Here is a 23,213-nt window from a genome sequence, read left to right as displayed (position 1 = left end):
CTATGCTCCTGCTCCCGCCCCCTTCCAGACAAAGAGAAAGGGGAGAGAGAAAGAGAGAAGGGAAGAGGAAGAAGGGAAGGAGAGAGAATGATACGTTGGCCTCACATGTCAGTGAGTCCTACAATATTTTTTTATGTGAATGATAAATGGATCACACATACATTTTTTTAATTCTAATACTACATAAGCACCATATCAACATCACGTGAAATGAAGACCAAATCAATATTGCTACGTAGGCACAACGTCAACGAAATCACCCTCCAAAACCATTGAGGAAGTCAAGTTGCACCGGTTTTAATAGTTGAGGAGTCGAGATATTCGGTATTGTGGTTCAGGATACGAATCAGATTCAGTCACTAGATAAGGGAATCACACTGAACTTATCCCAATTGGCTGACATATTTTTAGCCTACGATTCAGCCCATCCAAAGACGAAAGAATTAGGCCAGATAGGCCGGGAATGCATCTCATCTCATGTTAGAATTGCTCGCCACGGCAGGCCTGCAGCAGACTTGATATAGTTTCTTTACGAGAACCCTTCAATTGAGAGTTCAGACAAGCTCAGATGGCAGGAAAAATGCAATTATCACATCAATTATGCTAATACTGGGAGTCTGGGACGCCCCAAAAGGAAAAGAAAAAAGAAAAGCTAATCCAGGGACAGAAGCCACCACAAGCTAATAATTCACTAATAATCTTGTATGGAGTGCCAAACTTTTACATCCAAAAAGTTCCAAATAACATGAAAACCTGGAAATTTCAGAGCACATGCATTTCACTTTCCTTCTGTTCTCCCCTCTTTTTTCTACCAGAAACGCTAATTCCAAACGGAGAAGTGGAGGGCAAAATAACCAGCAAAACAGGTGTGGCCTATGCCTTTGCCTGTACAGCCTGCATCTTCTGTTGCAACTTGAAGATCTACAGAAACAAATATATTTTTTAGTGAGGTCTTCAAAATAATCCTATTTCATAGGGTTCAACTAAATGCAATGTCATTATTGTCCTATGTCATGCTCTGATGATGTGCAAAGTACAGCCAAGTCAATAGTTCTAGAAAAGATTTGTAGCAATTAAACTAAACTAATCTGTTAACCGTGCCAAGATAATTGAACCTTTTACGGTTAGTATGGCATCATGTAAGAATGCAGGAACCTACCAGCAAAACAATTTCACCAATACTATCTCAGTGTCATGCTCAAAATTAGAGAAGTCAGATTAAGATTCTTTCCAAAAACATATATCCCAGTTTTTAATCTCAGTCCTAAGACTGAAAAGACATTGCAAACCTGTATGAGCACACATATTGCAGCAGTTTCAGCTAGTTTGATAAGATGTATTTGGTTTGTACTCTACTGTCTAGTTTCTAGATGTCTACTCCAAAGAACCAGACAACTTCAGCACAGAACATACAGTAGATGTCCAAGCAAAGAAGACAAAAGAACGTCTAGGGGGCCGCCCCGTCTTCAATAAGGAACTATCTTTCTGGGAACACACATGTTGATGTATTATAGGCTGAAAACAACCGAAATACCCAATCGTGGTGATCAATGGATGAGGATGCAAACTGAAATTTTTTAAAAAAACTACAAACTTTAAGGCTCTCTGCGTAATCAAACAGATAAAGAGAGAGGAATGCACGGGAGACCCTGAGAGGAAGGAAGATTTCAGATAGTTGCGTCAAGAGTCACGACCAGCTTGCAAGCCAACCATGGCACGGGTTCAGCACTAGCTTCCTCACCTCCAAGCTGCTGCCTTTTTCATTCAGTATGCCTCTCCTATTTGACTCAGCATACTATTTGCCATAGCATACTGAATGACTCTGTGTCCTAGTTGATTCAGCACAAGACCACCTACTATTCCATCTCACAAAAGTACAAAAACCTTTACAAGCATCAAAGCTATGGCAAAGATTTGGGGTAGTTGTATGGTGGATCAAGACTGCAAAATAATCCTAGCTACTTGGATTAGCCCAAAAATAAGTCCCAGCGAGGAGAAGGAAATATGGGCTTATAAGAAACATAATCAAGTATCCCTAAGTTCACGCCAAGAGTCAAAGAGAACATCACCATGTTTGAATACTTGAACAACCAAATTTATTTTATTTCACAACTCTTTAACCAACCATTCTCACCAACAATGTGGCATATAAGTTTAAACATTGATGGATATCATTCTAATCCTTTTGCCAAGTACCTTCTTTGTAGTTCCTCCATTTTCAAATACTTGGTGCACCAGACTTCTCGAAAAAATTTATCACGATTTACCCCTATGCATGCACCTACTTTTCCACCTCGTCATCAGTTCTTGAAATAATAATATGGTATTTTTGGTCATTTTTTATTCAAAGTACAATTGCATATATGCATGTCCTGGTTAAGAGTATAAATTATTCAAAAACAGAGGGGTAATTTCTTCTTCAGCAAGGGATCTCAAGTATTTTTTTTTCTTTATTTTCAATTTCCATCAACGTGTCCAATTCAACCTATCATTAAAACTAAACTAGGGGCAGGCAGTAGCTATGCATAGTTTAGAAATTGCACATCATATTCATCTGTAAAAAATCAGGTATTTATTATCTATATTGATCAGAAAATCAAATAGATTGTAGAGTATATAGCCTGTGAAAACAGTAATGTCTACTCCGAAATTCAGGCCACAATTTTAAATGGTCCTACATAAAAAGGAAGGACAAATCTCTCATAACCACTGAAATTTCACCAATTCAGTTATTTGGCATACGTTGTCTTAAATGCCCGTCTAGGTCCAGGGCCTATGTGTCACAGACATTAAACGATCGTGCGAAATCTACAATTCCAGTAGGGAATCGCCACCAAAAAAGAAACAATTACTTCTATGCTAGTCCGCGTATCACCTTTGAATTGATGTTCCTAACTGACCTGCCAATAAAACCAGAAATAATAACAAGAAGATGAACATACCGATTCCTTCTTGCTGTTCTGCTTTTCCTCCAAGTCCTTGAGCGCTCGATCCATCCGCTTCCTGCCGCCAAAGAATCAACCCCCCAGCATCAGCACAACTCGATACACCCCAAAAACAGATCAAGTTAATCAGATCACCAAACAACATCATCTCAATGGCTACTCACAGCTCAGCGGAGATGTACTCGATGCGCTTCTTGACGTTGGCCTTCGCCTCCGCGAGATCCTGCTTGACCAGCACCGGCCCGATCAGCTTGTACACGTTCGCCTCGTCATTCACCAGCTCCAGCTCCTGCGCGAGACCAGATCGAATCAGAAACCCACACCAAAAAAAAAGAGGAAAAATCCACATAGAGCGGAAGCAAGAGAGCGCGGCGAGCAGGGCATGCCTTGAGGACGAGCTCGTTCTCGCCGACCTGGATGGTGTACTGCTTGCGGACCTGGTGGTTCTTGGAGATGTCTGCGAGGGGGAAGGAACGGACAGAGCTAGGGTTAGGGTTTCGGGATTCCGAGGTGACGAGAAGGAAGGGGAGGGGAAGGGGGGGGTTTCGAGCGTGCCTTTCTGGATCTTGCTGAGGGCGTTGGCCTGGGACTCGAGGTCGCGCTGCATCTCGCGGACGGCTGCCGGGGTGGACGACGACGCCGCAGCCGCCGCCATTGGTGGTGCTGCCTCTGCTCCCCTCCGCCGCCGCCGCCGCCGGATTCCGGTGTGGTGCGGAATGCTAGAGTTGGTGTGGTTTGGCCGTTTGGGCTTTCGCTGGCTTTCTTTTCCCTTTGTTCTGAGTTCTGACATCGGGTACTATTTTGGGCCTAGATGGGCTCAATTTGGCCTAGCTAATCTAACCCAAAAAATGCAAAATGGGCTGAGAAAAGCAAATGTTATTGTTTGGGGGAAAAAGTACACCGAAGGTCCCTCAAAAACGCCCTCAAACCGCAAAAGATATGCGGTGTCCCTTAACTATACAAAACCATTCACCTGAGGTCCTTCGGTGGTTATGACCCCGGTTTTGGCCTATGTGGGACTCACGTGGGCCCCACATATCACCGTGCCACGTCATCACCATCTCTCTCTTTCCCTTCGTCCTCTCTCTCTCACTTTTCCTCTCTCTAGGCTGGCGACAGGCGATGCTGGAACAGGCCTCCCATCCCGACAGCCAACGCCTCGCTCTTCTTCACCTACAACGAGGCCACGCACCCGCTCACGCCGCCGGCCTCCTCTGTTTGTGTTTGGTGAGTGGTGTTTGATCGGCGTCGGTGTTTGGTGGATGCCGTGCAAGCCGAGCGGATGCGCGCGGGGCTGGAGGAAGCGCAGCGACGGCACGTCCGGGTGCTGGTGGCGGCCGCGGCGCGCGCCACGACGGGGAGGGTGCGTGCGGCGGAGGCCAAGCTGGATCGCGCATGCTGCCGCAACGCAAAGCTAGAGGAGAAGGTCCGCCAGATGAGCGCGGATGGGCAGGCGTGGATGGGCGTTGCCAAGAGCCACGAGACCGTTGCCACTGGCCTCCACGCCACACTCGACTAGCTCCTCCAGTCCCCCTGTGCCGTCGCCACCGCCGCGGGGGAGGGCGACGCCGAGGACGCGCAGTCGTGCTGCTTCGAGACCCCAGGCGGCGGTGCCGCCGCCACTGCCGCCGACGCGGTGTCCGGGGCGACGTCGTGCAAGGCCTGCCGTGTCACGGAGGCGTTTGTGCCGCTGCTCCCGTGCCGCCGCCTGTGCCTGTGCGGCACCTGCGAGGCCGCCGTTGATGCTTGCCCCGTCTGCGCCACCACCAAGATCGCCTCCGTCCATGTCCTCCTCTCCTGCAGTCACTCACATGTGCCACACCAGCCACTTCATGGAGTAGGAAATTTCGATAGCGCAATAGCTATGGCCAGACCAAAACCGGGCATCCGTCAGCCAACTCCGGTGTCAAGCAAGCTAACAACAATCATCCTGTCCCAAGTTACATGGAAATTCATGCTAGGGAAGCCACGGTTCTGTGCATCAGTGATCTCCGGGCCATGCGAGTTTTGTCGGAGGAAACAACAGTGTTCGGTGCGGTGAATTGAATGGTTGATTGCTGATCTCATCTGCCGCAGGTACCATTGCTTCAAATATTTGGCAGCCCGGGTCGGCACGCACGCCGCCCCGTCTCCCCGTCGGCCGCTGCTCGTCGGTTGTCCTCCCCATCGGCCGCCGCCCGTCCCGGCACCCCTTCTCCCCGCCGATCCTCACCTGTCGACGACGTCCCGGCGCCGCTCCCCATTCGCCGGCCACCGCAGCTCCGCGCCTCCGCTTCGCCGGCCGCCGCGCGCTCACACGCCGCCTCCGCCGTTCGCCACTCAACCCCCCTCGCCGCCCGGTCGTCTGCTCCCTACCCGTCGGCCGGCCTGAGAAGAGTGCGAGAGAGAGAGAATGGAGGAAGGGAGAGAAGAAGAGGGGAAAGGGGAATTGACGTGGCACGCTGACATGTGGAGCCCACGTGGGTCCCACGCGCCACATAGGCTAAAACTGAGGTCAAAACCACTCAAAGGACCTCGGGTCACTGGTTTTGTATAGTTAAGGGACCCCACATATCTGGTTTTGCGGTTCGAGGACGTTTTTTTTATCCCGATGACAAGTTGAGGGACCTTCGGTGTACTTTTTCCTTGTTTGGGATCACCTATATATTTGTCAATAGATGTAATTATAGTACAATCGAGAAGTAATTACACTGTAACTTGCATGTGACTTGTATGTAACTTTCAAATATCTCTCCGTAACGTGATTTTGGTGAAACGGAGGTCGTGGGGATGAATCCTTTCACTTTGTGCGCATAGTGACTTTTTTCCTTCTTCACTTGTACAAATCTTGAAAAAAATATAATGGTTCAAAATTATGTGAAAGTTACATTGAGTTATATGTAAGCTATATGTAAATTACAGTGTAATTACATGCAAGTTACCATGTAATTACACTACGATTATAGTATGATTACATCTGTCAAATTTTTAGGAGAAAATTTATCGACAAATATATAGCAAAATTGTATTGTTTTGTGGCTCAATGTCCATAAAAGACAGAGTTTTTTAAAAAAATTACAGTAATATATTTTTCTTTTACAAATTTACGAAAATATACTTCTCCCACCCTTTAGGAGGTTATCTTTTTTATAAACCGCCTTCTGAGAGAGCAGCTCTAATGGGTTTGTTCGTTAGCAGGATGCTACAACCGGCTGCGGTGATAGCTGCACTGCAAGCAGTGTAATTTCTGCTACTCTACTGTAGCGGCTTATGAATCTCTCTACTGAATAGGTCCAATGACATAGCGCGGAGGGGTTGGAGTTTAACATATTGTTTGCATGAACAGATATGTGTAGAACCTGGTTTTTGCTGGAATTAAATGGAATTATCGAGGGAGTCGGATAAACTGTGTCTTTCCCATAGGACTTCATTTGCCACAATCACATACGCCTGTAAAAAAAAATTAAAATCTTATTTGGGTCCTTCCCGCTCTTTAGATAGACGGTAACTCGAAAACCGTCTATTAGAAGGACAGAAAGGGCCTATATGCAAAATTTCTAACGTGTCCCTAGGCCCCGAACCCTCTACGTCATTTCATTAGATATATCCTCTAGGATTGTAAAAAAGAATAATGTATTTCTATAAACTTAAAAGGAAAAATAGTTGAAAACATTGAAAAAGCAAGTGTTGGAAGATGGGCCGGCCTATATTGGATTAGACTTCTAGCCGAGAACATTTTTTGCAAGGTAGGCCCATGTACTTTGTTAGTTGCATATATTTTGCAAAAGTAAACTCCTCTGTGTTTCTCTTCCTCTTGCTATGGTTGTTTCTTTTTTAATGAGTTTTTTTTTGTTTTCAAAAAGTGGGTCTCTTTCAATGGTAATTTATCTTTTATGAGTTCCTTTTTTTCCCTTTTTTTGTGGAGGAGACTTAGGAGAACTTCTTGGTGTACCACAAGCTACAAAAAAGAGACTCCAAACTTGCAACTTGGGAGGATTCCTCAGCCCATCATATGCAAAGGCCAAGATGAGCTTCTCTGCAGAACAAATGATTGGGTTTGGACTGGCCAACAGCCATGCTTGCAAACAACACCAAGAGCAAGTAGTCAAAACAGCACCTTCTTTTCCTCCGTTTCCCCATCAAATTCCCTCTCTCATCCTCTCTTTACAAGGAATTTCTTCTTGATGGCCTTCTTTCTAATTCCTCTTTCAAAAATTCCCCACTGTTCATTTTGTGCCTACAAAACATGAAAGAAGAATCATAACGGCCATTGATTATAAAACTATATATGTTGCCACAATTGATGGAATGGAACCATTTGGGCGACCCATTTGTGTGCACGCTTTGCCTACATTGGTACTACTACTTTTGCATAATATCAGGACCGCCAATTTGAGAATCTGAGCCTAACCCAAAAGGAGCATATGAATATATGATCTCCTTTTGTTTTCCTCTTCCACTTCTTGTTCTTCTCATAAAATGTTGGCACTTGGATGCATATTATTGGATCCTCAGCCCCACATACTTGTGGAGGTCTCTCCTTAGACTCCAACCCACTTTCTCGAGATAATTCCTAGAAAAAGTTAATTGCATTGTGTTGCCCCTCTTCCAAGAGGACAAGAGAATATCGGTGCACTCCCACTTAAACTAACTCTTGGTGCTAGTGGAAGTTATGGTTAATTGCTTTCTTTATTGAAAGAAAGGGTGAGAGTGTGAGACTTCCCTTTGATGGACACCTTGAGGACCACACAATCTCAGCCAACTATTGCCAATTCGACGCTCACTATCAATCTCATTTTGGGGTCCATTGATTTGTACATCTAGTTTTCTAGGATTGGTCTAAAAAACAATGCAAGAACATTGCTGCACAATGAGTCCCAAAAGAGACTATGGTTTGTATGCAAGTTTTTAGGAACCAAACTGAATATGTTGACGGCTCTTTCAGTGAGATCTTGAAAAGTATGATCTATTCTATATCAAAGAATCAATTGTGTATATGCACAATGTAACACTGAAATTTTTAAAATTAATTATATATACTTTAATAACTTTATTTCTAAAATATATATAATTTAATAGATTTTATTTACAGGAATGTGATGCCAATGGAATATCATTTGTTATCTGTATAATTACAATGTAAAAAAGGAGATAAAACTAGTTAAAAGGAAGTGCACGAGTTTATTAGAATCAGGTAGAAATAGTATGATAAATTTTATCATGGTCATACATATTTTTTGTGGTTCCTAATTATGCACATAGCTTAGCTAGGACCAGATGAATACCATATGACCAGAAATCCAGAATTGTATCAACCTAGTTTATTTTGCACTAGGGATAGTAGGGGTTTCTCTAGTAGCGCTTGTTTGCATAGTTTAAGTGTTCAAGTTGCTACTTATTTTTACCAATATTATCATTTTTGCATGCAAATGAGCAATTTCATCAATATAACCTGCGTTATTTCACACCAATAAATTATTAGGAGTTCGTATGCTAATATAAATTTCTGGTTTGAAATGGTACAGATAGAAAGGAATTACGTCACCTGGTCACAAAAGACACATTTATCCCATAGAGGCAATTTTCGCCTCTATATTGTAGAATCATACACCTAGAAAAATTTTACAAGTTTATGAGATTTTTTTATGACAAACATGCACCTATCATTCTTCACACATTCAAAGCTCCAAGCTATACATTCTAGATTAAAAAGTAGGGTTAATTGGATCCATGCCATTGCAAATTTATCTATTCAGAAAAATATCACTACAATTTGTTTATACGTAGCCGTGCTACTGGAATTTTACAAAATTAGAACCATACCACTGCCGTCACATTCTCCATCCATCTCTTTTTTTTTTGTCTTCTTCCTTCTTTCTCCCGTATCCTCTCACTCTGCTTTCTTTGCCTGGCACGGCGAAGGCCAAGGTGGTCGCCATGGCCACTAACCCTCCGACCACGGCCTAGCCACTAATGGAGCCGCTCCTCCAGCTCGGCCGCGCGGCAACGGGTGGCGTCGAGCTCAACCTCGTTCTCCCACAGCCGCCGCACCGCTGACGCCAATGCGTCTTGAAGCAGCAGCACTGGGCGTCATCAGCCACGCCAATGAGGGGTCAGAGTTGTTGACTTGGGCAGGGACGGCACGAAGGAGGAGGTCGAGACATGTGGCGGTGACCTCGTCAGTGAGAGAGCGAGGCGGAAGGAGCTTGGGTCGATCTGGTCGCTGTTGTTGGCATCCAGTGCAGCTCATTATCTGGTCGTTGTCGATCCCGTCGCTGGCCTTCCTAGATAGGAGGACGGCGAGGCGCGCGGCGCGGTCAGAGTCACCGACTTGGGCGGGGACGACGCGGAGGAGGTGGAGACAAGATGGCGGTGGCCTCATCGGCAAGAGAGTGTGGTGGAAGGAGCTTGGGTCGATCTGGTCGCCGTCGAAGGCATCCAGCACGGCTCAGATCTGGTCACCGTTGATCCCGTTGCTGGCCCGCCTGGACAGGAGGAAGGCGAGGCACGCGGCGCAATCAGAGTCACCGACTTGGGCAGGGACAATGCGAAGGAGGTGGAGACAAGCGGCGGTGACCTCGTCGGCGAGAGAGCAAGGCGGAAGGAGCTCGGGTCGATCTGGTCGTCGTCATTGTCATTCCCATCGCTGGTATCCGACGCAGCTTAGATCTGGTCGCTGTCGATCCCATCGTAGACCGGCCTAGATAGGAGGACGACACGCGCGTCAGCGAGGCGCACGGTGCCGAAGTGCCGAACATGAGCCCTCGCTGGCACCCAGCACCGCGGCACGTAGCTACTTGGTTTGCCTAGCGTCGCTGCCACGCCGTAAATGGCTTCCTCTTCCTCCTTGGCTCCACCATGGTCATCTTGGTCTCGCCGTACAGCCATGTTCGAGCTCAAGAGACGGGAGAAAGAAGGAAGAAGACAAGAAAAAAAAGATATGCATGGAAAACGTGACGGCAGTGACATGGTCCTAATTTTGTAAAATTCCAGTGACATGGCTACAAATAGATGAACTGTAATAACATTTTTCTTAAATGGCAAATTTGTAATGACATGGGTCCAATTAACCCTAAAAAATATCATAAACAATAGCATCTTCAGCTCCATGCATGGTTCACGAAACCGATCAGTTCTCGTGAAACCTCTAGGTCTCGGCTTATAAAAATCAGTCAGTATTTGGTGGTTTCTGTACAGCATTGACCGAAAGTCAATCGGTTTTACCAGTTTTTAGTAAATCAGTGAGGAGCGATTTTCACTTCGAAAACGAAAGGTGACCACTGACTTCAATACTTCATGCATTCAGCATTTTTCTTAAGAGTAAATTTCACAAAACTACATGTATTTTGCACAATTTATCACAAAACTATAGATTTAAGAGCTTGTTTCACAAAACTACAGATTTAGTATGTCCGTTTATCACAAAACTACAGGTACTTTGTACAATCTATCACAAAACTACAGATTTAAGAACTTGTTTCACAAAACTATAGAATTAGTGTATTCGTTTATCATAGAACTACACATTTAGTGTCTTCATTTATCATAAAACTACAAATTTAGTGTCTCCATTATCACAAAACTACAGGTTTTGACAATGCTAAAACCTGTAGTTTTGTGATAATGAAGACACTAAACCTTTAGTTTTATGATAAATGAAGATATTAAATCTGTAGTTTTGTGAAACAAGTTCTTAAATATGTAGTTTTGTGATATATTGTGTAAAATACCTGTAGTTTTGTGATAAACGAAGACATTAAATTTGTAGTTTTGTGAAATAAGTTCTTAAATATGTAGTTTTGTGATAGATCATGCAAAGTATAAGTAGTTTTATGAAATTTACTCTTTTCTTAATGACCGGAGAGGGGATGGTGCTTAATTTTAGAATTTAATTTAAAGGGTTTTTTTCATGCTTTCTGTTTTTTAAGTTGTGTTTCCATCAGAAAATAATTTTATTTTGCACTCATCTCATACAAACCAATACAAAGACAAAAAAAAAGAGAGAGATCAAAATAACATCCAATTTAACAAACCCCAATGCAATTATCTCCCACTCTAACAAACTCCAATGCATTAATCCTCCACTTTATTCCCTCGCACCCATCCGTTGCAACGGGTGAAAACTATTTAAATTTTGTTATTGTTATAGGTTTAGTTAAAGTGAAATTTACTATGGGATTCGCTTGAATATATATTTTCTTAGAAAATCATGAGCTGCAGCTAGGAGTCTAATCGTCTTAAGTTAGCATGCGAGTTTATTTTAAAGAGATTTCTATACAACTCCTTTTATATTTTCAAAAGCGGACCAACTTAAAAACGGAGTCAAACATGGATATGTATTTTCAAATGCGAATGAAACTTAAAAACCGACTCAAACATGAATGACCTACCAAAGTACCGGCAAAAACATCTTCAATTTTTATAATAGTAGAGATACACTAAAGTACTTTTTATTTGCTTCTGGCTTGTATATCTCTTCTCTACTATTATAAAAATTGAAGATATTTTTGCCGGTATATTTATAAATCATCATTGTTTGAGTCAGTTTTAAGTTCGTTCTCTTTTGGAAATACATATTTGTATTTAAGTCAAATTTTAAGTTCGCTTGCTTTTAGAAATATAAAATGAGTCGTATAAGAAATCTCTTTAAAAAAACTCGTATACTAATTTAAGATGAAAATCGGACTAATAATTGCAGCTCATGATTTTCTAAAAGAAAAATATGTCCAAGCAAATTCACACAGTTAAGTTCACCTTAGCTAAACCGTATAACAATAATAAGATTAAAATAATCTTCACCCGTTGCAATGCACGAGTATTTTTTCTAGTCCCATAAAAAAGTAAAAAAAAATCTGGAAAACAGTGTTTTTTTTAATCACCGGTGCCAATCGTCTGTAGTACAAGAAAGAAAGACGCATGCATTGCCTTGGGCCCTAGGTGATAACTAAGTACAAATTCCACCTTTAAAAAGTTCTTTCGTGAGTATTTTAATTGGTCAATTATCTAGTGGCTCCAGGGGCTTGATCATCTGCCAAACTCTCTTGTGCTCCAGTAAGTCCCCCCCATGAAGAACAAGAACCGAATAGTACCCTTACACACCTCTAGAGAACTCAAAAGGCATCGATCCATCTTATCCTTGCACTGATCGATCTTCCAAAGTCCAAACTCAACTTAAACTACCACTATGGCGTAAAACAAACTACAGCTGCTCATCATCATCATTGGCTCATTGTCACACATTTGAGATCGACTGATCATGTAACGTGAAGATCGAGCTGGCGCCGCCCTGCAGTGCCGCTGCATGCTGCTGCTCCTGCTCCGTGCCGAACTCGATTCTTTCTCGTGGCTTTCGTGACTAAAGAGGAGAAAAAAAAAATCTTTAGAGCAGCATATGCCATGGCTGAATAGCCAGATGATTTCCGATAATTATTTAAGTGTGCAAACAAATGAATTAACTATTTTAAAATTTGATTTAGAATATTTCTCTCAGAAAACATACATCGTTTTTTTTTTTTTTTGCAAAAATCACATCATTTAAAAATCACTCGGCTGGGAATTTGTTTTGGGTAACACACGACTAAAGCAACAGAAAATAACATTAAAACAGGTGAAAAGAAAACACCTAAACTAATTAAAATTAAATCTCGAAATTCAAACTATGGCTTATAATACATAGACTAATTTGAAATTAAATCTCAAAATTCAAATTATGGCTTTGTTTGATTTAGATTATTGACGCGAATTTATCTATTTGATTATTGATCACAAGAATAGTTAAAATATTTTAACAAAGAAAACTAACTAATAACTCAGAACGTATAAGCAATTCAGCGAAAGAAAGTTGTCTGAGAAAACATATTTCTCGAAACATGGAGCAAAATTATCAGTTTCAATAATCCGATAAACACACAGAAAAGGACATGCGCACAAATGTAATTAAGCGGGCAAGCTGCAGAGGTACTCCCTCCGTCCCGAAAAGTCACATCCAGTACTACGAATCTGGACATATCTCTATCTAGATTCGTTGTATTAGAATATGTCACATCCAATTCTAAATTCGTTTTATTTAGGACGGAGGGAGTACACAACTACACAAACGCGCATGCAACACGAAGTTGATCGGTCGGTCGGCACAGCGGCCGTGGCAGCATCGACGGCCATTTGTCGAAGCTGCATGGACGCTGCCCTCTGGGCGAACCTACTACTAATCTCCCGAGAGGAACGGGGAGGAGGCCGACCACCACTGGGGTCGTTTTCTGGAGCCTCTGCCTATGCAATATTGCATATAATTTGCATTTGCACACACCCGGCCGGTGGCCACTGCCGGTGCAGGTGCAGCAGCGACGTACTACTAGTCTACTACTACTACTACTACTTCTACCTCATCCCCCTGGATGGATAGCTCATAGCTGGGTTCAGACTTGATCTAGCTACATCGTCATCAGTGATGTGAAACTAACATTGGCTTCGCACCGCATGCAGCAGTGAGTGGCTCATATGTGCTGGGAGTTGGGACCAGACCGGTTTGGTCAGAATTATCGGCAACCGGTGGTAAACGGCCAATATCATTACAAATTTAAATTTGTTTTATTATTTTTTCATTCTCAAGTTTGTAACTGCACGGCCGGATGTGAGGACCTGCAAGTCACAGTGATGTGTGAGGTTTACATACAAGAATAGAGTTAAATACCCGTCCACGAATATAAGAACTTCTAGCATTTAAAATTTTATCCATAAATATAAGCATTTCCGAAGAACTACTTCCCCCTCCAACCACCCCTCAGTAATTGTTTGCGCAGTTTTACCCCAATTGTAGTATCATAAAGGGCCTTTCCCATCTCAAAAGCTAGCCGTTGAGGTGAGGAGCTCCCCTACTTATATATTAGATCCATTGCCCTTTCACAGCCAATGTGAGACTATTCAACACCAATCACCCCTTATTTAACCATAGGCATCATAGTCTTTTCGCTTCATTTTTAATCTCTCTAGAAGCCCTTATATTTGTGGACGGAGAGACCGAGCGAGAATAGACAACGCTGTCAATGATTAATCAGGGTGTGGCATGAATTGTTCAATGGGGGTCTACCAGAGGTACTAACATGTAATGACCAAAGGATCAAGTGGCTGGATGATCAAGAATTCGTTGTTGGAACCTTATCATGATCATTGATTTAATTGACAGCTCACTTAGAGAGGAGAGGCTCCATTAATCTGCATGGCCAAATTATTTGGACTGTGATTATCTATAATTTGCAGAGGTTCAGGTATGCTCAATCTGGTAAATTCCTGGAATCATTTTCTCTTTCTGGTTCATATAAGAACACTAAATTATTTCCATATAATCCTCTAAGATAAGCAATCACAAGATATGCAGGAAATATTGACACGCAATTAAGGAATTTTTCACTTTAAAAACAAACAATTCCTCCTTTTTTTTTTAAAAAAAAGAAACAATTCCTTACCTCTCATATCATATCCCAAATCTTCATTCATAAGGTCTGGCAAAGATTCTAAATCACCCCTAGAATCATTTCGTTGTCGACAGCACTATCACCTTTCACAAATTCTGCTTCATCTGTTTGTGGAAATTGTACTCTGAAAGGGACCAATACAAATAGAAGGCAGTAAGTTAGTAATCAACCATGGCGTGCACATTCAACATGTTATTTTCGTGAATCCAAGTAAAAATCAATAAATTCGACAAAGACTAAAGATATATCGATCACAACCATAATCATGTGCACGGTAATATCCTTGTTGCAAATATCTGTGTCCAAATTTTGACACACCTTGTCAACCATGAAAAACAAGCAACTTATTGACCAATTTTATTATCAGATAAAATAGTATAAGCTAAAATTATAACAAATTATCATTGTAACTGTGAAAGGCAAAAGCGTATCAACCACGCTGTCATCAAGTTCACAAACAGAACCATGATACCAAAAAGGGCATGCAAAAGGTATGGCCGTGTACGCAAACAAATGATTCCAAAATGCTGATATGGGAACAGGAGTGCTCAAAGAGCAGATCATATAAGCCAGATAACAACAAGGAATAGAATTAGATAAGACCAATCAAAAGTACAGAATATAAAGAGAAAAGAAGATGTTACTGAAAATGACTAATCAGGATGGAACCATATCACTGACGATTTAAAGATCTGAACTGACCATGGTCTATAGAATAGGAAGTTAACCCTCAACATAAAAAATTTCACAAGTGGCTGTAACATTATTAGCCTTCAGCAACAGCGAAATATGGCATTCAATTGATAAGCAGATTAAATTAGATTTGAACTTCACACATAATTTTTGAGACGTTGCAATCAGCATGGTCTATGTATTAATGGTACTACCCATGTGAGACCTTCCCCTGTGTTGTTTGAACATAATTGCAACGTTTCAACCAGCTCATCATTATAAAGACGAACACCATCGCCAAATCTCCTAATAAGTAAGAACACCATCATCCACAGTTGAAAGATGCAACAAGAAAATGGGAATGGACACATGCATGCACATGCCTGCAAGGACCGCCACTTCATTGTTCACCACTCTCACATGATCACCTGTGATAATGCAGACGACATCCCAACAGAAGCAAGATATCAGGAACACAAGAAACACAAGGAAGTGGCTGAAAATTCTGGTTGTCAGATTGTTTTAATGGTCCTGTAAAGCACCAGCTTTTCATAGAACAATCTATTAAAAGTACTGTATAAAAGATATTAGCACAAAAGTGTGTTTGTAATACATCCCCTCCAAGCTAGTTGATATTGTAAAACCATCAAACCGTTAGTCTGCTTCACCTGGACTATATTTTTAGTATTATATTCTTTTTTCAAAAATTAGAATAAAAAATCTAGGAGCAGTGCTGAACAAGGCCCTTCAAAAAGCAGTAGAAATTCGTTGATATCAAAAGATAATTATTCCATCTTAATGGGATAAACTCAATGTAGTTGATAAGAATCGAAATTACAGAAGATGCAAACGAATCAACAAAAAAAATGCATATTTAATAGAAAAAAGGTTGACATCCCAGGTAGAGGATGGACCAGTAGTCACCTGTATGGAATTCTGCCTCTGAAAGTATATTGAAGAGCATACCAGATAGGGACTCGTATGGTTTAGCTTTTGGCCAGGCCCACAAAGATAGTACTAATACACAAATAGCCCTGAAATTTCTATTTCCTCGTGTCCTTCAAACACGTGCAATGGCATAATGATGGCTAGGCAACAATGGATAACTAATGCATTTATCATTGCTAAATTATAGACAAGTTCAACATAGTTCCTTTTTTCTGGAAAGGTTTTTAAAATAGAAAATGAGTAACATTGGACGTTATTTTACAATTTAAAAAAATGTATAGTTTACCTTCAAGGAAAAGATTTAACCAGTATATGATTGTCAATGACTTTGACATCAGTACCAGAAAATTACAGAAGATGTACGAAAAAAGTATCCCCAGCAGCACATCCTAACATCAAAGTAGGCACCACTTATTGTTGTCAGCCAGTATGCCATAGTACCCTGCATGACATGTGAGCATCTGTCAGGATAGCAATTAGCAAGTGCTATATCCAGCCAGCAAAATCATTACAAAAGTAAATCATACGCTTATTATTCAGTTATAACATCGACAAGCCCAACAATTAGTGTACCAAGAAGAAGGTTTTTTCCTTTGTCTAGAATATAACTTCGGGGTCCATTGCAAAGCACAAGATATGAAGTGGGTACCATCTGACCAAGTACTGGCTGATTCACCAAGAACGCGATACAAGACAGAACTTCAAATAAGATTGTAAACAAGTGAAACTTTTGCCAGAGATCACAATAATGGAGATACAGTCTGTTCAGTCCTCACTGGTCCCATGAAAACAGGCAGCCCAATCAGTGCACCGGATAAACACTAATTGCAGCAACTGGTAGGCATCAGAACACGGAGGCTACTTAGACTGAGTGACTGACAAGAGATTGTGGATGATCTTATTAGCCATTCATCTGCTTTAATTAGTTGAGATGAACGTAGAGAATGGATCCTTCACCCCCACTAAAACAAATCTTAGTTGAACACAACTACCAAAAGAATATACCCAACAATTAAGTCCATTGCAGATTACTGGCAGAAATGACATCCATGATTCCGGCCGTCCTGTTCACATTTGCACAAACATGTGGATGGCAGTGCTAAGAAAAACATATGTCAGAAGTAAATTTGACTGAGATTAACAGAATGCCACTTACTGATGCACGAGTTCTTTTTTTAACCTTTGACTTGGGAACCAATGGCTACTACAAAAGTAACAATTATGAAGAAGCATAGCTATCCAGAAATTAATTACTAGTCACAATTGCCACTTCAGCACAAGGACTGGATGCACAACACACCAGCAAAACAATACACACCACAGACTGTTCTTGGTTGAATCGAGGAGAGCACCAGTCCACAGAAGGAGCCTGCACATTCACCAGAGCAAATGGTTGGAGAGGAGCCCGTTGGTTCTTGCTCAACAGAAGGCATTCGCAAGAGAATCTATCCTTGCAGATCAGCTGGAAATAAATTGCTTCAGGAGTTAATTTGACTGCAGCTGATCATCTACCAAAAGAAGTCAACTCTGTCTCGTGATAGAATTTGCCGACTTGTCTTAGCTAACAGCTTCCCACATCTCCCATCTAAAACACGCATGCCCTGTCCGTTGTTTTCCTCGTAAGGTACAGGACACGAGCAGTTTCCGGTTCCCTTCTTTTTAAAATTCCTTACCTTGACCCTGCATGTTCATCATGTGCAGCATACATACATATATATATATATATATATATATAAAGACCCAGCCTCCACACCCTCTGCAAACAGAGTTGGGTGGCCAAGAACAAGAACAGCAAAGCAACCATGACCCAAGCTCACTCAAAATCTTGCTTCCACCAGTTCTGGGATGGACTCCAGATCAAGAGGAGCAGCGACAGCTTCACTGTAGAGCTACTGCCATCCCTTGGTGCAACTATAAACCACTCCAACAAGTTGCAGAAGTTCATCATATCGCCTTATGATCCCCGGTACAGGTGAGGTTCACACTGCACTTTCTGTACCTATCACATGCTGCAAGGCATATAAGTAAACAGCAGTTGCTGACATGATCTTTGTTTGCTTTGTCTGTGTGTCTCTCAGATCCTGGGAGCTGTTCCTTATAGTCCTAGTTGTTTACTCTGCCTGGATTTGTCCGTTTGAACTAGCATTCCTGAGGGACTTACCATCTAAGCTTTTGCTAGTTGAGAACATTGTGGATATATTCTTTGCCATTGATATTGTTTTGACGTTCTTCGTTGCTTATGTCGATAGCAAAACACATCTTCTTGTGGATGACCGAAAGAGAATTGCAATGAGGTGTGTTCCTGCGTTACTCATTCCTATGATACTTTCATGTTAGAAACCCCACATTTGGAATTGAAAAAAGGCCCAAACGATTCTGCCCTGACATTAGCAAACTACGATCATCTGCAGGTACCTATCCACTTGGTTTATCTTTGATGTATGTTCAACAGCACCATTTCAACCAATCATCCTTCTATTTACACACAAGGGGAATGACATTGCTTTCAAGGTACTCAATTTGCTCAGGCTGTGGCGTCTTCACCGAGTCAGTTCACTATTTGCCAGGTTCAAAATCTTGTCCAGGTTCTCCATAATTTGATGGCAAATCACAAGTGACAACTGCAACAATTTAATCATTCTATTTTATCAGGCTGGAGAAAGACATCCGATTCAACTATTTCTGGACTAGGTGCTCAAAACTTATTTCTGTAAGTCCTTCTGAACAAAAGAAACTTACCTTCTGTGTTCTGTGCAACAATTTTCTATCTTGCAAAGTACTAGTTATGTGCCTATAGGAAGAAATAAGCTGGTTCTTATGTGTATAAAATATGTATTGACCAAAATGCAGGTGACCCTCTTCGCAGTACATTGTGCAGGATGCTTCAATTATATGATTGCTGACAGATATCCCAACCCAGAGAAAACATGGATAGGAGCTGTGATGTCTACTTTCAGATCAGAGAGCTTATGGACTAGATATATTACTGCTCTTTACTGGTCCATTACAACACTGACAACAACAGGATATGGGGACCTACATGCTGAAAATCCAACAGAGATGCTATTTGATATTGTCTATATGATGTTTAATCTGGGCTTGACAGCTTATCTCATTGGCAACATGACCAACCTAGTTGTCCATGGGACCAGCCGCACCAGGAAATTTGTAAGTTTCTCTACTTACCAGCAAAAATGTCAATGGCAAATCTTCTGTCTACAGAAAGATCATTCAGAAATGTAGTTTTTAGTGAGATTTATATAGTGCTGAATGCAGCAGATTATGGCAGACAAGTGAAAATTTTAGCATTTGGAATGCCATTACAGATGTGATACACTACCCTTTGATCATAAAAATACAAATAAGCTGCATATGGATGCCATACAAATAAATGATGTCAAAGATCTGAGAACAAACTAGCATTTTGGTTTTATGCGTGGTGGGATGTATGGTTACATATAAAATCATGCTTATTCAAGAGCATCTACACAGTTATACAATTTATATGAATTGTGTCATAGGAATTAGTTATATCTAAGACATCCAGGGGATCAACACCCTAAGAACTAAGCACCATACATTCATAATATCCAATGGGTATCAGAACTATTATAGTTTCATTTACAAAAAAAAAATGGTCATGCTGGACCATTCTTTTAAGTTCTTGTGCAAATGGCAGAGGCGGGTTTTCAACCATAGAGCAAAGCAAGGGAATAAATGAATAGAATCCTGTTCTTGCTAGTATTCCACAAGGTACAAGTTCTTGTATCCCTACGTCATTTGACCATTCTAAGGGACAACAACATCAACAAAATATCATTCAACTCAAGGGCAAGAATACTAAAAGAGGTCTGAAGTGAATGCAAATAGCATAGTCATCATTTTAACTAAAACGGTTACTACTACCAGCATTGTTGTTCCAATATATGTACTGCTATATTGATGATCCTTTAAAAAATATATGTGCAGAGGGACTCAATCCAAGCAGCATCAGAGTTTGCAGCACGCAATCAGCTACCTGAGAACATAAAGCAGCAAGTGCTATCTCACTTCTGCCTACAATTCAAGACAGAGGGACTCAACCAGCAGGTCATGTTAGACTGTCTACCAAAAGGAATCCGCTCAAGCATAGCATACAGCTTATTCTTTCCGATCATCCGGCAAGCCTATCTCTTCAATGGAGTATCTGGCAATTTCATTGCAGAACTGGTAAAATCATGAAATAATTCAATATTTTCGTAGTACCATACAAAAGCAATACTTTCCAGTCTTTACTAATTGAATATGTTGAACAAAACAGGTCATGGAAGTGCAGGCTGAGTACTTCCCACCAAAGGAAGATATAATATTGCAGAATGAAGGAGAAGCAGATGTTTACATAGTAGTTTCAGGAGCAGTGGTTAGTATTCTATCTCCAATTTAGTTCAGACATGAAATTTCACTAAGGCTTTATCTGTACGCTAATTGCGCTTTTCTTAATGCTTTTTCTATGTAGAATATAATAACAACAATACATGGGAATGAGCAGGTACAGGTTTTCTCTGTATATATCTATTCCAGATATCAGTAAGATTTATTCAGATTTACCAAAAATTATGAATTGTTTGAAAACAGGTATATGAGAAAATTGCAGAGGGAGAAATGTTTGGAGAGGTTGGTGCTTTATGTAACATACCCCAGCCATTTACTTGCCGCACAGCGGAGCTATCACAGCTTTTAAGAATAAGCAAAACAAGGCTTAGAGAGATCATTGAAGAAAACAGGGAAGACAGTAACATTCTAATGAACAACCTAGTTCAGGTATAACTTCAATTTTATTTTCAAACAATTATACTGCATTTAAATACAGCTAATCAGAAGTTAACAACTCTATTCCAATGTACAGAAGCTGAAGCTACGAGAAAGTTTACCTGACATGAATCAACCAGACCGAAGATTCTTGAGCAAGTATGAGCTATTCCACGTTCCTCGAGAAGCATGGCTGCTGAAAAAGTCACAACTACATTACACAGAGCACACAAGTAGGGGTTCTAGTAACAACACTCCAGTATTTGGAGGTGACAGATATTCCAGACAGTTACTTGGAGAAGAAACCCGATCTTCGGCATCAGAAAACGAAAATAGCGGTATGACAGATAAAGAAGAGAACCATGATGAAGTTCACACAAACTGTGAGACCAAAAAAAGAACGGAAGAGCACTGTATCCAGATAAACTCTGAAGATAGCAGCTCCACATACAGTCAGCGAACAATGAATGCAACAGTGCAGACAGGGTCTCCACATAAAACAGAAGAAAACATAACAAGAAGAATTCCAGATGAGTACTACATAAAAGAAGCAAACAAAAGAGTTACAATTCACAAATATTGTCATAACTCAACAGTCTCTGCTGCGCAAAATGGAAAGCTTATCAAGCTGCCTACATCATTGGAGGAACTGTTCAAAATTGGCAGTAAGTAAAATTAAGTTTTAAACTACCTATTTTAACTGTGTTTCGCCTATGCAATTTACTGAGTGGATAGCAGATGTAAATCTGCAATTTACTGTATATCAGCTACGGTAGTATGTATTTACTCTCATCATATATATTCTTCGCATGGCAGGTCAGAAGTTTCAAGGTTTTCATCCTAGAAAGGTGGTCAGTAGAGATTATGCTGAAATAGATGATGTCAGTGTTATCCGCGATGGCGACCATCTATTCCTTCTTGAGATGTAGAGAAGAAAACACCATAACAACCTAACTGGACAAGTTAGAACTCTGGCATAAGTAATGGATGCACATCAAGATTCAGAACTGAAGATATGAAGAGGAATGACATTTTGACACTTCAATTTGTTTAATAGTTACTGACATGATGTAAATGCCTGATATTGTATGACAAATAAGCAAGGCAGCCTTAATGCATGCAGTCATGCAAAAAATCATGAAAGCATGTGGCCGAAAGCAGTTGTGTAGGTTTCTACTGCAAGGATTTTTAACCTGAAATTGTACATCCATTCATCTCTTTTAATAGGAAGAAAATGAGCATGTTAATAACAGCCCTGATTCATTACTTCCCTAGACTTGACGACTTGTGCTACACAATAATAGGAGTATATTGTTCCTCTTGGTGTTTGTGCTCTATTGTATCGTAATTGGTGTAGTCCGATGCAACTACTTCATATTTCAAGGATTATCAAGGTGTATCTTGTACTCTCTTTATCCCAATTTGATCATCACTTGTTTATTTGTGTCAAGACTAAATGAGCATCACTTAATGCACTACGTGCAACCCACCAAGATTAATTTCTGTTGGTCCAACTACATGCAATATTTAAAACTTGATGTAATCCACGGAACACAAAAAAACGTAGCACCTTAACCGATGAGAATCAATTACAGAATGATGAATGTTTTATTGTCCTTGATCTATGCTCCCTTTGCTTAGGTGATGATCAAAATGGGATGGAGGGAGTAATGCCTAACTAGTAATCAGTAAAACTTTTTCAACTTAAGTTCTGAAATACCATGAGTCAATAAATGAACAGCAGCAAGACTTCTTGAGACGTGTACTAAAGCAATAGTAGATACTGCGATTCTCGTCATCCAAAACATATCCAGCGGTGATCTAGCCAGCCTAACTAAAAATGTGTCCATAATCCCCAGAACTCTAATACATCTAATTCTGCATCAGTCACTTTGAAGAAAAAAAATAACTCCAAAATCTCAAAATTAGACGAGAGCACTTCACTCACAAACAAACAAACAAACAAGAAAGGCGTAGGGTGCGGGGTGCCCCGCCAGAATACCTGCAATTTTGCGAGGGCCCAAGTGCAAAACTCGCCCCTACAGTGCGTGCGAGAAAGAGACGAGGAGATGGTGGTAGGTCACCTGGCGACGGCGCCGGTCGGAGAGCAGAGCGGCCCCGCCCGTGGTGGCGGGCTCCACGCGGAGCCACCGGTGGAAGCCGGCGGCGAGGAGGCAGAGAATCGTTGGCACGCGCGTGGGTTGGGGTGGGGGGGGGGGGGGGGGTTGGAGGCGCGAATGCAGGCGCCATTGACGGCCCGTCCCCACGAGCCGCGGCGAGCGATCGCGCCGGCCGTGTGGGACCCGACGGCCGCCGTGGTGTGGCCGCGCCGCGTGGGACCCTATCCGGGGATGGAAACAGTGAACTGGACCGTCGACTATTTTTCTCACACGGATCCACCAAATCTGTG

The 23,213-nt window shown here is 41.5% G+C and overlaps 3 protein-coding genes, 1 long non-coding RNA gene and 1 pseudogene across 4 annotated transcripts; 2 read left to right on the top strand and 3 right to left on the bottom strand.

Moving 5' to 3' along the window:
* Nucleotides 1-480: 480 nt before the first annotated feature.
* Nucleotides 481-3,703, bottom strand: LOC127761142 (prefoldin subunit 6). Its single transcript, XM_052285375.1, has 5 exons — nucleotides 3,501-3,703; nucleotides 3,332-3,402; nucleotides 3,110-3,234; nucleotides 2,943-3,003; nucleotides 481-921 (listed from the first exon to the last, which is right to left on the bottom strand). The coding sequence occupies exons 1-5, from the start codon at nucleotides 3,598-3,600 to the stop codon at nucleotides 874-876; spliced, it is 405 nt and encodes a 134-aa protein (XP_052141335.1). The 5' UTR covers nucleotides 3,601-3,703; the 3' UTR covers nucleotides 481-873.
* Nucleotides 3,704-3,793: 90 nt separating this feature from the next.
* On the top strand, nucleotides 3,794-4,986 carry LOC127761897 (probable BOI-related E3 ubiquitin-protein ligase 2; annotated as a pseudogene).
* A 3,960-nt stretch (nucleotides 4,987-8,946) lies between these two features.
* Nucleotides 8,947-9,306, bottom strand: LOC127762074 (uncharacterized). The gene has a single exon (XM_052286428.1). It carries the CDS (start codon nucleotides 9,304-9,306, stop codon nucleotides 8,947-8,949), a length of 360 nt encoding a protein of 119 aa, XP_052142388.1.
* An 8,167-nt stretch (nucleotides 9,307-17,473) lies between these two features.
* LOC127764755 (potassium channel KAT1) lies at nucleotides 17,474-22,814 on the top strand. The gene is made up of 12 exons (XM_052289671.1): nucleotides 17,474-17,639; nucleotides 17,717-17,987; nucleotides 18,094-18,309; nucleotides 18,427-18,582; nucleotides 18,668-18,725; nucleotides 18,866-19,183; nucleotides 19,985-20,224; nucleotides 20,316-20,414; nucleotides 20,511-20,543; nucleotides 20,630-20,815; nucleotides 20,901-21,468; nucleotides 21,620-22,814. Exons 2-12 carry the CDS (start codon nucleotides 17,818-17,820, stop codon nucleotides 21,730-21,732), a joined length of 2,157 nt encoding a protein of 718 aa, XP_052145631.1. The 5' UTR covers nucleotides 17,474-17,639; nucleotides 17,717-17,817; the 3' UTR covers nucleotides 21,733-22,814.
* LOC127764756 (uncharacterized) lies at nucleotides 20,082-22,998 on the bottom strand. The gene is made up of 3 exons (XR_008015944.1): nucleotides 22,888-22,998; nucleotides 20,926-20,999; nucleotides 20,082-20,201 (listed from the first exon to the last, which is right to left on the bottom strand). It is a non-coding gene; the product is annotated as an uncharacterized LOC127764756 (long non-coding RNA).
* Nucleotides 22,999-23,213: the final 215 nt, after the last annotated feature.

This window comes from Oryza glaberrima, chromosome 2 (genome assembly GCF_000147395.1).
Source record: "Oryza glaberrima chromosome 2, OglaRS2, whole genome shotgun sequence".
NCBI classification, from domain to species: domain Eukaryota; kingdom Viridiplantae; phylum Streptophyta; class Magnoliopsida; order Poales; family Poaceae; genus Oryza; species Oryza glaberrima.
This window is presented reverse-complemented; position numbering and strand designations above follow the sequence as displayed.

What these genes read in the sequence shown, in the direction of transcription:
- LOC127761142 (XM_052285375.1), bottom strand. Translation starts at nt 3,600, where the DNA reads ATGGCGGCGGCTGCGGCGTCGTCGTCCACCCCGGCAGCCGTCCGCGAG. An exon ending in AGAACGAGCTCGTCCTCAAG is followed by an intron (nt 3,235 to 3,331) that starts GCATGCCCTGCT and finishes GGTCTCGCGCAG; the next exon opens with GAGCTGGAGCTGGTGAATGA. An exon ending in GAGTACATCTCCGCTGAGCT is followed by an intron (nt 3,004 to 3,109) that starts GTGAGTAGCCAT and finishes CTTTGGCGGCAG; the next exon opens with GAAGCGGATGGATCGAGCGC.
- LOC127762074 (XM_052286428.1), bottom strand. Translation starts at nt 9,306, where the DNA reads ATGAGGCCACCGCCATCTTGTCTCCACCTCCTCCGCGTCGTCCCCGCC.
- LOC127764755 (XM_052289671.1), top strand. Translation starts at nt 17,818, where the DNA reads ATGACCCAAGCTCACTCAAAATCTTGCTTCCACCAGTTCTGGGATGGA. An exon ending in CCTTATGATCCCCGGTACAG is followed by an intron (nt 17,988 to 18,093) that starts GTGAGGTTCACA and finishes TGTGTCTCTCAG; the next exon opens with ATCCTGGGAGCTGTTCCTTA. An exon ending in GGAACTGTTCAAAATTGGCA is followed by an intron (nt 21,469 to 21,619) that starts GTAAGTAAAATT and finishes TTCGCATGGCAG; the next exon opens with GTCAGAAGTTTCAAGGTTTT.